The 13,775-nt window shown below is 39.7% G+C and overlaps 1 protein-coding gene across 1 annotated transcript in view; it reads left to right on the top strand.

The window, feature by feature from the left end:
* The window catches only part of plxna1a (plexin A1a), a 269,839-nt gene extending 268,301 nt beyond the window's left edge, over positions 1–1,538 (top strand). The window contains 1 exon segment of the mRNA XM_034144547.1: positions 815–1,538. Coding sequence (XP_034000438.1) covers positions 815–910 — 96 coding nt within the window. The 3' untranslated portion in view covers positions 911–1,538.
* The last annotated feature ends 12,237 nt before the right edge of the window (positions 1,539–13,775 follow it).

Below are 13,775 nucleotides of genomic sequence, written 5' to 3'. Positions count from 1 at the left end.
AACGTTGTGTGTGCAGCTGGTTCCCTTTTTTTCTTATAGGGTTTCTAGTTAGCATACAACTTATAATTCTGCACAAGTTGTGTGTAAGTTTGTATATATAGATGTCTTCTTAGTTTTTGTACTTTTTTTTTCTGAAGTAATTAAATTAACTGGTGAAATTATAAAGTAAATAAGTAACTCATGAAATGAAGTAATTGATGTTTAAAAATATACCTTATAGCAGTGGTTCTCAACTGGTCAGGCCTCGGGACCCACTTTTTACTTGGTCAATACATCGCGACCCAACATTTTGAAGCACTCAAATCTATTCAACAAAAAATCGTGCTGTAATATATATATACGCTTTTGAGCATACAATATTAATAAAATAAATTGAAGTACAGTGCATATATCCCTTATATCCCTTCACAGAACTAAAGTATGCTTTTAAAAAAGGTTTAATGAGATGATGGAATCAAAGCTGAACTATATAAAAAGGCACACATGCTGAAACCCAACCCCAGCAGGGGGGTCTGGGGGGATTCTCCCCCAGAAGATTTTTAGAAATACTAACAAACTACGCATTCTGGTACACTCTGAGAAGAAAATCGGGCCTTCAAAATAAAAGTTTGACTTTTTCCCCCAAAAAAAAAAAAAAAAAAAAATCAAATTTTTTTTTTCCAACTTTTTTTTCTTCACTCACACATCCGCGACCCACTCGAAACGGGTCCGCGACCCACTTTTGGGTCGCGACCCACCAGTTGAGAACCACTGCCTTATAGTATTTCTTTATTGTGTGATGATTTAATGTAATTTAATCCATATTTGTGTCCAGATCCTGTCGGAGTTACAAAAGGACGAGCAGTCGCGCAGACAGCGGCTACGCGGCAAGCTGGAACAGGTCATTGACACCATGGCGCTGGCTAGCTGAGGACCGGCCAATAGCATGCCTCGGCTAGGGGAGAACTGGCCAACCAACACGCCTTCCCTGACAACCTTGTGACATTTTTTAAACCTCTACATTTGAAGTCTGTCGTCATCACGCTCACAAACAACGGCAGCAGGAAAAGACTGCAGGGACGCCAGCAGCAGCACACTGGAGAGACAGCAGAGTTGGGAACTAAGGGTTGGCTTTTATTTTTTTCTCTGAGCCCCGAACAACCAAATCAAGCGCACCCACAGTGGATATGGACCTCAGCTCAGGAGAGCGCTTATTTTCATTATGGCCCCCATCATATTTAGAGTCCTACGGGTGCAGCAGTTGGGCACTTTGGCCCCAATCAGGACCGGAACAGGCACATTGGTGACCAAAAACTCAACGAGCTGGATTTAAAACTAAAAAGCTATGGGAAAGCCAGTAGCTCTCCACAGCTTAAAGCTACGGTTCAGACTGAGAACAAATCAAAATCCAGGATATATATAAAGCTGCCGCGACTGCAGAGCAACCAGAAGGAATTACTTTGCAGGGAAACTTCCTCCAGTACTGACTCTCCAACCCTCTATCCACAGGAAATCCACTGAAGTCTAACAAAGAACATTTTCAGTTTCACAACTCTGCATTTGATTCCCCCCCACCACCCCCCCCCACCCCACCCCAACTGCCTATTCTCCCCAGTGCTGTGCCACTTGTGTTACTGCTGAATTTGCACAACAAAGCTAAATCAAAAGAGAGAAGAGGATATATGAATATATATATATATATATAGATATATAAATACAAAACATTTTGTTGAAGAAAAAAAAATGTTTTCCATTTTAATGTACAAAAGATTGAGAAGAAGATTTGATATTTCCAAGAAGAAACATTATGAAAACAAGAGGAAAAAGTCGTCCTGTGCCATGTTTTACTTTGAATGTCGTTTAGTGCAAAGAGACTTCTTTTTCGTTAGATGAAATGTGCTATGATGAAAAATGTTGTCATGCTTTGTGACTGACAGTGAGAGTTTAAAAATAGGTAAATGGCAAAAATATATATATTACAGACAGTTTCTATATTTCATGAGGTCCTGGGACCTTTGTGTGCTACGTTCTTGGCTCTTAAGGTAGTAAAAATACAATTGGTGTACGTGAGCCGACCGCCCTTCAGTGCTTTGTGCTTGTTTCAGAGAAACCAAATACACCAAGGCCTGGTTTAGCTGATTGAAATGACAGTAAAGTCATTTTGTGGAAGCAAGGAACAACTTTAGAGGCACCAGGTGGTCATACGAACAGTTGAATCCAGCTTCTTTATCTTGTCGGCTTCTCTTGTCTGTAAATGTGTGCACGCCGAAAACGAAGGTCTGCAGAAGAAGGTGAACCAGTATTGTCTCATATCTGACTTGTTTTCTGGTAAAAACGGTAAAGCTCAAGGTTCCACTTTTGAAATGTGAATGTGGTTTACGAATTGTAGATTGATTGTTTTAAGTGTGTTTGTACCAGTTGAAGGCCTTTCTTTCTTTTCTTTTTTTTTCTTTTTCGTCGTTTCATAAGGATAGAAAAAGCAGCGTTTCTTTCCAATGGGTCCACATTTCCTTGCAGTGCTTCAAAAAACATTCATAAACAAGACATAGGAATAACCAGAGTACGACTCCTGTACGTATCCCTGATTGTTTGGTTTAAAAAAACAAATAGCAAAAAAAGTGACAAATGTAGGATCAAATGCAGCACAACACGATTTTCAAGGAAACTGTAACAGGTGCCTCAAATCATTTTCCTTTCCTTCCTCTTCTCAGTGCTTCCCTCTGATTTGTTCCCCCATGTGAGACAGTGGAAAGTCTTTAATCAGCTGATACCAGATTCCTCTGTGTCAGTCCAGATCAGATAGAAAAGAGCTCTGCAGGTGCATCAGGAACCTTGCTGAAAAATGCCAGTTGTTTCTGACATAGAAATTGTGACTGCAGTGAATCAAAAGAAAACTCCCAGCTTCCAAGCACTTGATAAATCGGTTTTCACTAAAGACCTGCTCACTTCCTGTTTTGTCATTTCCCAGTGCTATCGCATCCAACTAGCATATATTGGATTATTTGCTAATTTCAAGATAGTAAAGAAATATCATGTTCTCTGATGGTACATTCACATACTCAAGGAATAATTGTAAACTTAAAAAGCCAAACGGTTGTTTAAAACTAGTTAAGTTATATTCAAAATAATACATATGACATGAAATAACGTATTTTGTTTGTTCAAGTGACATTAACCGCAGAAGTAGCTAGCAGTTCTTTAGCAAATGTTAAAGCCATCTCCTTCTTTGTTTTTTCCTTTTTTTGTCGGGGTGTACTCACCAGAGTACTTACCAGACCTGTACCGAACGTCACACATTGCTGCTGTCAAATGAAAACTCTCGAGTTTAAAAGTCAATCATTTCCCTATAGATTAAAAATGATTATATAACCCTTTAAAAATCCAGATCTTTAGGTATTAGCCTCTAGTTCTCATCAACGTGCTGTGTTTTGATCTGACAGCAAATATGTGTCTGGACCGAAAGAAATGTACTGTATGTGATGTGCTCCAATACTTGAACTACTGATCTACACAGGGTAAAACAACATACAGACCAAAGCTTTATCCATTCAAATCAGGAGAACATCTCCATGACAAGAGATTATTTTTGATCCACCTGCTATTCAGTTCTTCCACTAATTGATTTTATCACTCAGCTATAGTCATTTAAATACCCCACTCTTTGACGTTATTAAGTGTCTTTATGCTTGATGAATGGTGAAATTGAGGCGATGTTACTTCCATGTACAGGCACTCATTAACTGTTCAATTTGTATGAATGACATGGACCTCTGTTTCGATGTTTGACTGCATATCACTGGCTCAATTTTTCTTTTGATGGAGATTTGTGACAATGATTTTAGTGATGTGCAAACAGTAATGAGGCTTAGTTAGTGAAGTAATGTGAAAAAAAAGTTCAGTAAGGCGCGATAGGAGGCCCATTTGGTCTCTGGTGCTTTTGTTTCTTAGTTTTGCTTCTTTTTTTTCTGCTTCAACACTTGTTGGGGTAAAAGATAAAAAGACTTAGGCATGGCAGAGGAAGTGCTTTGAAGGCCATGGTACTGCTTCATTTTAAATGGCGTTCGACTTCTACACAGAAAGAGACATTGGTGAAGGAGGGAGGAGGGGGGTGGAGGAAAAGGCTCTCTCGATGATTGGCGAACACAGAACTGTTCACTGTGCCTTGTCTGGCTCTTCCCATACTGAAAAACATGTATTTTTTAAGAGTGTTAGATACTAGTGCAATATTTTTGTGAAATGTGCTCATTTACTTTCTTTCCGAGACTGAAATGAGAAGTAATCCAATGTCAGGACAAGATTAGCCTAGATTAGTGCGCAAAACGAAAGAGCTAACCTGGCTTTGTCCATATATTTAAAAAATATGCAATCTTAAATGCTGGCTAAGCGAACCTATTTATTTACCCTTTAGCATACATGATGTAAAATGTTATGTATAAAGTGACATGAAACTATTTTGCGCACAGTGACTAGTCGAGAAGAATTGTGTTTATATTATTATTATTATTAATAATTAATTATAAAAAAAAAATGTGTGTCACTTTACTTGAAACCCTCCCTGCGTTAGCCCTTATGCCAGGCTAACTACAACCTGACATTCACTTAACAGGGCTGAACATGCAGAGAAAAGATAGATTGAGGGCTACCATTATCCGGGCGCCGTAATAATGGCAGCCCGCTGCTCCTAACACTAGGATGGGTCAAATGCAGAGAAACCGTTTCGTTACATAGTACCTGTACTACGTAATGACAATAGGTTGAATCTAATCTAATCTAATCTAATTATCATCCTACTCTTGAAGAAAAAAGTGGACAAGAAAGATGTAAGTAGAGTGCAGACCTCCATGGCCAAGGGTATATTTAAGTGCTGGGAAGTCTATCTTTAGACAGAAAACAAAACATGGATGGTTCAAAGAAAATGTGTTGTATGTTAATGCTCAGAGCAAAAACACTTATTTCTTACCAAGTAGAGAGGATTAATACCAAGAGTCATATCTGTTCGTTAACTGTATGGCTAGAGCCAGGATGTAGTTAGCTAGCTTAGCATAACGACTGGAAACAGTGAAAAAGAGCTAGTTTATTTATCTTGGAAGGTTAAGAAAAGTGTACCACATGCACTGCTTAGCTTGTAGACACACTTTAGCTGGGTTTGTTTACTTTGAGAAAGAGCTGGCCTTGTTTTTTTTTACCTGCATCTAGTTGTACTGCAAAGCTAAGCTAATCTTAGCGTAGCTATAACTTGCAATTTAGCATACAGATATGACAGTAGTTTTACCATCTTACTCTCAGCGAGAAAGTTAGTAAGAGTGTTTTTTAAAAACGTTAAACTTTTCTTTAGATTAAAAATGAATAATACATCAGGGAACCAACAAAAATGTTTGGTATATTCCTAAAGCCATGTCAACACATATTCTGACGTGTGTGTGAAATGTACTTGTTTTTCAGTATGTGCTGCACCTTCCAACATGGCGCCTCCTCAGACCCACAAACACTCCAACGCACAACTTTAATACTCAATGTGCCATTTATGATCCTCCACAACAGCAACATTCAGTTTCTCATCCCTCCAGTTCCCTCCGGCTGCCTCACCTGCTGAGTTCACTTTCATTTAAGTACATTTCAGAGAAGAAGCATAGGACGGGAAAAAAAAAAAAACCCACAAATTAAAGAAGAGAGTTAGAAAGAAAAAAAAAATACCTTAAAGAGTTTTAATACTTTATGAATTCTGATACCTTTTTAAGAGTTTCAGATTTGAAGCTGCTGTGACAGGTTTTGGCTGTTTCACGCCTGTGTAAATATCCTGCTCTTTCCTATTTTGCAGATTTATTACTTGTAAATAGACACGCATCAAGGAGAGATTAAACATGTTTTTTGCTAAATCTGTCTCGTCTGATGTTTTTATTCCCATTTCCCATCCCTATACATACCCTGTGGATTTGAAAGTTGTAGCAAGTTTCCGGTAAATCTAAGTGCATGTCACCACAAGAGAACTTTAGAACGATCAAAAGCAGCCCATGTGAGGCTTAAATATCATTGTACTTTATTCATTCCTGTAAAACTGCTTCTGTTTGATTTCCCTTCTTCTAACCAGTGAAGTTGATGTGGACATTGACAAAGAAAAGAAAGAAAAAGATAATAAAACCCTACTTTTAAGACTGAACTGTCAGAAATGTCTTCATGAAGCGAGACAGGTAGACGCAAAGCTCAGTCTCAAGAGTACAATCACTCATCCGTATCCACTGAATTCCTGATCCATGTCAAAAGACTGAAATTGTCCCAGTGAGTGCCAGACCATGCAGCGAATCCTTAAATCACAGTCAGGTATGAGTGCTACGTAGCAGTAATGAAGGCAGTGTGATAGAAAATGTGCTTCAGACTGAACCTGTTCCATTTTGTGATGTATTTCGAAAAGTTTAGGAAAATACAGCAAGATGGAAGAGGGTTGATGATAAAAAAATACATAAAAGATGTTGGTATATTACCCTGTAGTCTACTTTTGTGGACTGTCTAAAATCAGATTTAATTGCAACGTCAATTCCATAACGCAATTTTCATAGCTACACGCAGTGACTTATTTGTCACCTAACGTCACAACGTTATTTTAACCAAAACCCTTATCTTTTCCAAGAAAGAAATGTGTTGCCTTAATCTAACCAAGTAGACTAGTTCAAAAAAAAAATGTATACGTGTTGCTGGATTTTGTTAAGAGTAGGAGTACGCCTGAAATTCAGTCGTCATATCTTTGAAAAATATATGACATTTTAAATTAAGATACGTTTCCGCCCAGAAAAAAATATTGTTTAGTGATTAACAAGTAAGTATCTACTGTGAGTTCAGACCATACTCAGTTCTTGTGATTTATATTAAAGAGGCCCAATTGTACTTTTTGGGGGGTTTCCCAGTTTGTGCCATATAGCTTGTTTGGCATGTATATGGTCTGCAAAGGCTACAATCCTAAAGTTCCCTCCAAAGGGACTTTTCTCCCACAAAAAAAGAGGTGTTGCAGCACAGGCAGTATAAGAAAGATAACATCAAAGCATGTAAACAGTAGAGGCACAAAATACAAATATGGACCTGGAAATTAGCATAACACAACATTTTATTTTTCCTTCCAAGAGTAAATGATATCAAAGTAGATCAAGTCCCGATATCTCCCCGCGTCTCTCAGCCTGTCCATCGCTAGTTGGAAAATGTAAAATGTAAATGTGTCAAGCCCTCCCCTTGGGAACAAGGCGATTTGACAGGCAACCCATCAGTCAAATTAAAAAGCCCATTACAAAAACATAAAGAGGAAAGATTCAGACCTCCTGAGAGGATGTGTCCTGGATATCACAGACACAGCGTCTATGTTCTGAAGGAGATTGACCTCTCTTTATCCTCCTAAGTGCCATTTCTGTTCTACCTGTTGGGCCATTTCACACACTAACTCTTATTTCAGCCCCTGCATGGTGACTTTGCATTTGAAATGTTTCTCTTATCTCTTTGTTTCCTTCTTCTCGTTCCTATCTCGGATCTTTTTCCCTCTCTCTACCTACTGTGCTACTTCAGAGAAACATTGAGTAAGTTTCCGCTTGAGTTTCTCTCCCACCCCTTTTCTTCTCTCCATCCTCTCCTTTAATTTGCCTCTTGCATATTACCCAGATTCCCTGCTGTAGCACTTGTCACAGTAGGTAGAGCACAGCAGTGGTTGGATAAAGCTACGGGTTGCACACATCTCTCACAGGCAGCAGACACCCCCTCCCATCGCCTGCAGCCCATATGTCTGACTTCATGTTCAAATATCTCAGGGCATCAGATTACCATGTTTGAATTGTGCTTGTTGTGAAGAATCACTTTTTTATTGTCCTCTTCTCCCTCTCTGTTTTTGCGCCCTGAGGCTTCTCTGGCAATTCAATCACCCCGACCACTCTCAACACAAACACTCGGCCGTCCTCTAAAATGCCTCGACACAGAATAAACGATAAAGTCACATTGGCTTTGGCCCCACACCGCCGACTCTCAGCTGGAGATTAAGCTGCGATAAGACTCCTCTGTTTCTCCAGAGGGGAGAAGAGCATTACAGATGGGCGAGAGGAAAGAAAAGATAAGAGTAAAAGCAACAAGAGGTAAGAGAGGGAGTATAAATGTATGAAGGTAAAGCAGGATAGAAGCTGGTTTCCCTGGGAGGAGGTAGCAGGTTCATTATGCGTCATTCTGTCTTTACGAAGCCACAGTAGATGAGGACCAGCAGGGGAAATAAGATGATCAGAATCAGGGCAGCAGACAGTCACGTCCGCTCCGACTGTTTCTTCTCCGTCAAATTAATTTTAATGCACAGCTAAATTGAGACTGTGTGGGTGCATGTCTGGATGTGCTGGAGAACTAACAAAATGTAAGCGAGCTTGAATACATTTAAGTAATCACTGATTCCAATGGCAAAAAGTTACTCAATCTACTGTACATACAATGTTACATTACATTTCATTCAGCTGACGCTTTTATCCAAAGCTACTTACAATTACCAATTACAGGGACATCCTCCCTGGAGTAACTGAAGGCTATGGCCCCGGCTCCACGAGGACGAAAACGGGTTGAATCCGCATATTTCTCATGCGTATAGCCCTCTAAACTCGACGACGCCGTAAGGGAAACGTAGAAACAGACCCCGCAAACGACAACGGGTCCAAAGGTGGATAGATCTGGGAACGGAGCGCTCTGGGGGGTCCAACGGGGCCGTGGAGTCGCCTATACGGTCATTCGTTTTCATAGCCCCGCCTCTCCCCCGCAGGGTTGCTATCGTGCTCCAGTCGCTACTGACCATGCTACAGTTCTTTGTGCAAGATCTACAGGAGCTCCTCCTTGAATTCAGATTATTTATCTTTATCTCGATATGGACATAAACGCGAGTGAAGTCTAATCTGACAGGACGGAGACACGCAGCTCCTGCCGCTGTGATGCAGCGGGAGCAAAACACACACTTCAAGTCAGATCATCACCCTTAGCTATTTTAATTACCTCTCAAACTACCTAAACTAGTTATAAATATGTTCATTTTTACTGTCGGGTCACTCATTACAGGATCAGCTGCTGCATGAGACAGACACTGACGCTGTCAGAAGAGAGGAAAAAGAGACAGGCTCTGTGTATTTGATGATTATATATCATTATATCGTTGTTATTCATTTGTTTTAAAGCTCAATAAATAACAAAGAAGATCTTTGACCGGCACTTTTATAATTTTGTCCGGAAGATTTAAACTTTAACACACGCTGACCGGCGAAAAACTCTGCCCGGTTCTGTCGGCCCCCACCACGGAGAATACACAGAAGTGCAGCCATGACAACCATTCTTCTTCGCTGCTTTTGTGGAGGAAGTTGCTGCTTTTGTGGAGGAAGTTACAGCGCCACGTACAGGTTCGGCATATGTACTGCAGCTTTTCCAGCGTTTGGATGTAAACGGAGCCGTCTCGTGGAGCTTGACACAATCCGGTGTATATTGCGTGGGGACGGAAGGTTTTTTGCGGTTGCATTTGCGTTACTCCGATGCGTTTTGCTGTATTTGTCCTCGTGGAGCCGGGGCCTAAGTGCCTTACTCAAGGGCACACTAGTGTTCCTGGCGGGATTTGAACTCACAACCTTCCGATTTTCAGCCCACCTCATTATCCATTAGACCACCACTATCCCCTGTTTATTATGACATTAGCTCCTGTGTCTGACAGCTCTGTTAGGTAAATAAGAAAGTGTGTTTATATATTCCTGATGTGTTTGGAAGAAAGGGAAGAAAGACTCTTAGTGGGAAATTAGAATTTAACAAAATCCAAAGATGAAATCCTTTCATGTTCCAAGACTCCTCTAAATAGCTAATTCCACCAAGGAAGTTGTGCTTTTGTTGAATTTGTTTGTTGGTTGTTCTTTTTGTTTATCTGTTAGCAGGATTATTGAACTACTGGCCCGATTTGATTGTGACTTGTTGGAAAGGTGTAGCATAGTTAAAGGAAAAACCCAATTGAATTTTAGACAACTAGCACAAATTGGTCGGTTCAAAATGTACATTTTCATTGCAAACATTTTTTATTCTAAAGGAAAGGAAAATCTAGAACCGAAAAAGCCAACATTAACTGTAAAGGGGTCGTGAACTCCTAACCACCTCCTCTTTCTTACTTTCAGTCCTATTTATTGCAGAATTGTCCACTACCAACAGAATGTTGTAACACTGTCCTGGATTGATGCATCTTACATTTATCCCCAATTTGACACTTGTATATTAAATCAGCAGCGAATCACTTGAAATAATCTGTAGGGGTGTCCAATGAGAAACAGACAAAAAGCATTATCCACTTTTTTCGCTCATGCTGGCGCCGTAGCTCTGGGGAGAAATACCTGTCAGTATGTTGGTCAGTCCACCATAGAAATATTGCATCAACTGTGAGATGGATTGCTGTGAAATTTTGTATAAATGTCCATGGTGCCCAGAGGACACATTGTAATGACTTTGGTGATCTAATGACTTTTCATTTTAAGGTTGACACAAGTTGAGTGACATTGAGTTAAATGTCTCAACAACTCTTCAATTGCCATGAAATTTGGAACAGACATTGATATTCCCCTCAGGAGGAATTGTAATAACTTTGTTGAACCCGTGAACTTCTCATCTGGTCAAAGGTTTAACTTTTCCAATGACTTGGTTTATGACCATATACCTGCATGACATTCCCTTCAGCCTCTGCTGTACTTTGTGCGAAGTTCACGAAGCACGTGTTAGTGTAGCACCCTCAAACCATGCTATAATTCATGTATATTACATTCTTTCCTTTAAACAAAATCCCTAAAAGAACATGTTTTTTATAACATTGTACAGTATTGACAGCATGTATGTATAGGCTGATATTCATACCAAAATAGGCTATTTTGGGTAATTTAATTGGGACAAACTAAGTAATTATATGTGAAATCAGACATCCTGAGCATACATAGCCTGATCGGACCATGAGATTGGCTCTCAAAATATGCCACATACTGTAGATCGAAGTATCGAAAAGGGCTACTGTCCTGTAGGTTGGATATGAGACTAAATGTAGTTCTTGGAAATATGTTTGGCATATCATTTTTGGGTAATTACCATCAGAACCTTATTATAACCTCCTCCTTAAGTTGGCCTCAAGAGTGTTTTTCTTTCTTAAAGGGATCTCTTGCAGACTTTGGCCTTAGTTTAAACCCTGCTCTCTGTGTGTGTTCTTCAAACTGTGCATCAGGTATCCAAGTTACTTCCTAAAAGGAATATATTTTTAAAGCTATTCTCTGGGATGGAGAATAGCTGGCAAGCTGCAAACCACACAATACTGGAGACAATGAAAAGCAAATGTGGCATTAGGAATTCAGATTGTAGTTCAGCTCTGGCTATTTTCACCAACTCTAACCCCCCGCCTGCTTTGCTCCTTGCTGTCCACGCAGGAGCTCACTTCACCTCTCCTCTCACTAGCCGCCCAGCTATCCTCACACTTTCATCTCTCTATGTCTCAGTGGGATGGACGGATGCTCAAACAAACTGGTAATCTTAGACTCTCTTTGCCTCTACAGCCTTCTCTGTCACTCTTCCACTTCCCCTGTCATCCTTTTATCTCTTCCGACCTCTCCTCTACCCCCATCGTCTCTCACCGTGTCTGCTCTCCCCGTGCTCCCGCTTCATTCTCTCGATCACTTATGGCCTGCATGGCTGCAGGCAGTTCTGCGGTATTGGAAGCAGCATGGGGCTTGAGGAGTCATCTGGTACTAAGCAGAGCTAAGCCCAGCTTCCGAAAAGCATCTTAGTACTTTGGTTTGGAAAGGTTTACAGAGAATATCAGATGATAGAGCGGTAAAGCTGAAGGCTTGGCCTCAGACACCTCCAATCTGGGAAGAGATGACTGAGCTAACAAACATTTTGGCAGGAGATCATTTTGAAAAGGTGGCATTTGGCAATAGATCTGTCACCATATGCTCTAGTGTAGTGGACCTAATGAGGGACTGTCAAATGGTTTCTAAAACCATTGTTTTTTTTTATAAGTGTTAGCACAACAATTCCGTTAACTTAACCAAGTGTTATGGTTGTGGAAAACTTTTTTGGGATCTGCTCTCAAAAAACCTTTTCTACCTTTAACCATGAGGTCAGGTTTAATTTTCAACCTCTCGCACAAGGTTTCACAAATGTTGGGCAACCATCTTGAGTGCTTATTTCTAACAGAAACCATCATGTTAACTAACACGTTTTCATTTCTAAACCTTTTAACCATAGATCTTAAAACAGATCTACTGTATATTTCAACAGATTTGTGGTGATTTGTGAGGATCTGACACCTCTAGGACAAATACTTTAGATGAAAAAAAACCTCTATGTGTTTTAGAGTGCCCCTACAGCTAGCAGCTTTAACTTTAATGACTTTTAATAATCCTTCATTTGAAATAGTCCTCGCTGACAAAAAACAAATCATCATCATTTGTTTCACTCAGTTGCCATCATAGTAAAAAAAAATAGCTAAAACAAAGGTGACCAAAACTTTCTGATGGTTATTATATGTGCAGTTTTACCATTTAGTTGCACATATATTTTTTAATATACTGAAGATTTGTTGTATTAAACTGCATTTGTTTTAGCTATGTAGACATATTAACAACCAGGTGTTTATTAGTTTAACATATTTAAGTGCCCCTCCCTATCAAAATGTCTAACTTAACCATGGCATTGAGTGTGGAAAGCAAGCAAGCAATATCCTGAAGTATGGTACTCTCATGCTTGAGCATAAAACTGTAAATGTTATAGTGACTATTTTTCTTCCAACTGCTGTCTTTCCAATATAGCTATAATCATTTCCGTCTGTGCGTTACAGTTTAATGAGTTTCTGCTCACCCCTTTTGCCCGAGGATGGTGCCTCCTGATACATAAGGTCAAGATCGTCTTTCACTTTACGGGCATTTCACCAAGAAACTGTAAGAATTGCTTCATCTCTGCTCATGGTGCAGGCTGGTGAGAGTCAAGGTCAAATCATTATGTGTCATTAAATTACCATAATTAGATGTGAGTAAGGTCAATTGAAAATATCACCAATATCACCAAGATTAATTTAACTTTTTTTGCTATAAAGAGGTAGTCTGTAGGACGTCTTCAGGTAAGACCTGGAAACCGACTCTGCTGTGGTTCCAGCTCTGCCATCTGCTGGTACCACAACTGATGAACCTTTAGCATTCGTGTCATCCAGAATGCTGTAACAATCAGCCAGATTGAACAGGCGGAGGATTCTACACTCACTGTGAGGATATGGAGCTCAGCAGAGAACCAGGCTTTGCCGTGACTCTGGCTCTTCCAACCCCCCAGGATGGACCTGTCATGACTGCAGTGGATGATCTGACAACACTTCTTCAGTTGGTGCAGGAAAACACTCGGCTGCCATTTGCTGAGGATGCTGACTGAGAATATTTCTCATGTTGTGCATTTTCTGTTTTAAAAACAATAAATGTATTGTTACATAATTAATCATTCTGTATCACACAATTATTTTGTATTCATTGTGAATCCATGCAATATAAACCAAGACAAGACATGATCAAACAGGAGGTTGGAGTTATTTATTATATATAACAGTTTGAGTCCTTTTAAAGGTTTAATGTGTCTCATTTCAGTGTCAGAGAGGTATGAAAAATGCATTTTGTATTAACGAATTGTTCCTGCGTTTACAAATAATAAACAAATGAGCATATCAGACAATGACAAAATACAGTACAATGGAGTAGGTAGGTCCAAAATGTATTTTTGTTATCATTAGGGGTATACAGTTCTTAAGTGACTTT

The sequence above is a fragment of the Trematomus bernacchii genome, unplaced genomic scaffold (genome assembly GCF_902827165.1).
Source record: "Trematomus bernacchii unplaced genomic scaffold, fTreBer1.1, whole genome shotgun sequence".
NCBI classification, from domain to species: domain Eukaryota; kingdom Metazoa; phylum Chordata; class Actinopteri; order Perciformes; family Nototheniidae; genus Trematomus; species Trematomus bernacchii.
Note: the sequence above shows the minus strand (reverse complement) of the source record. Positions and strands in the feature narration are given on the sequence as shown.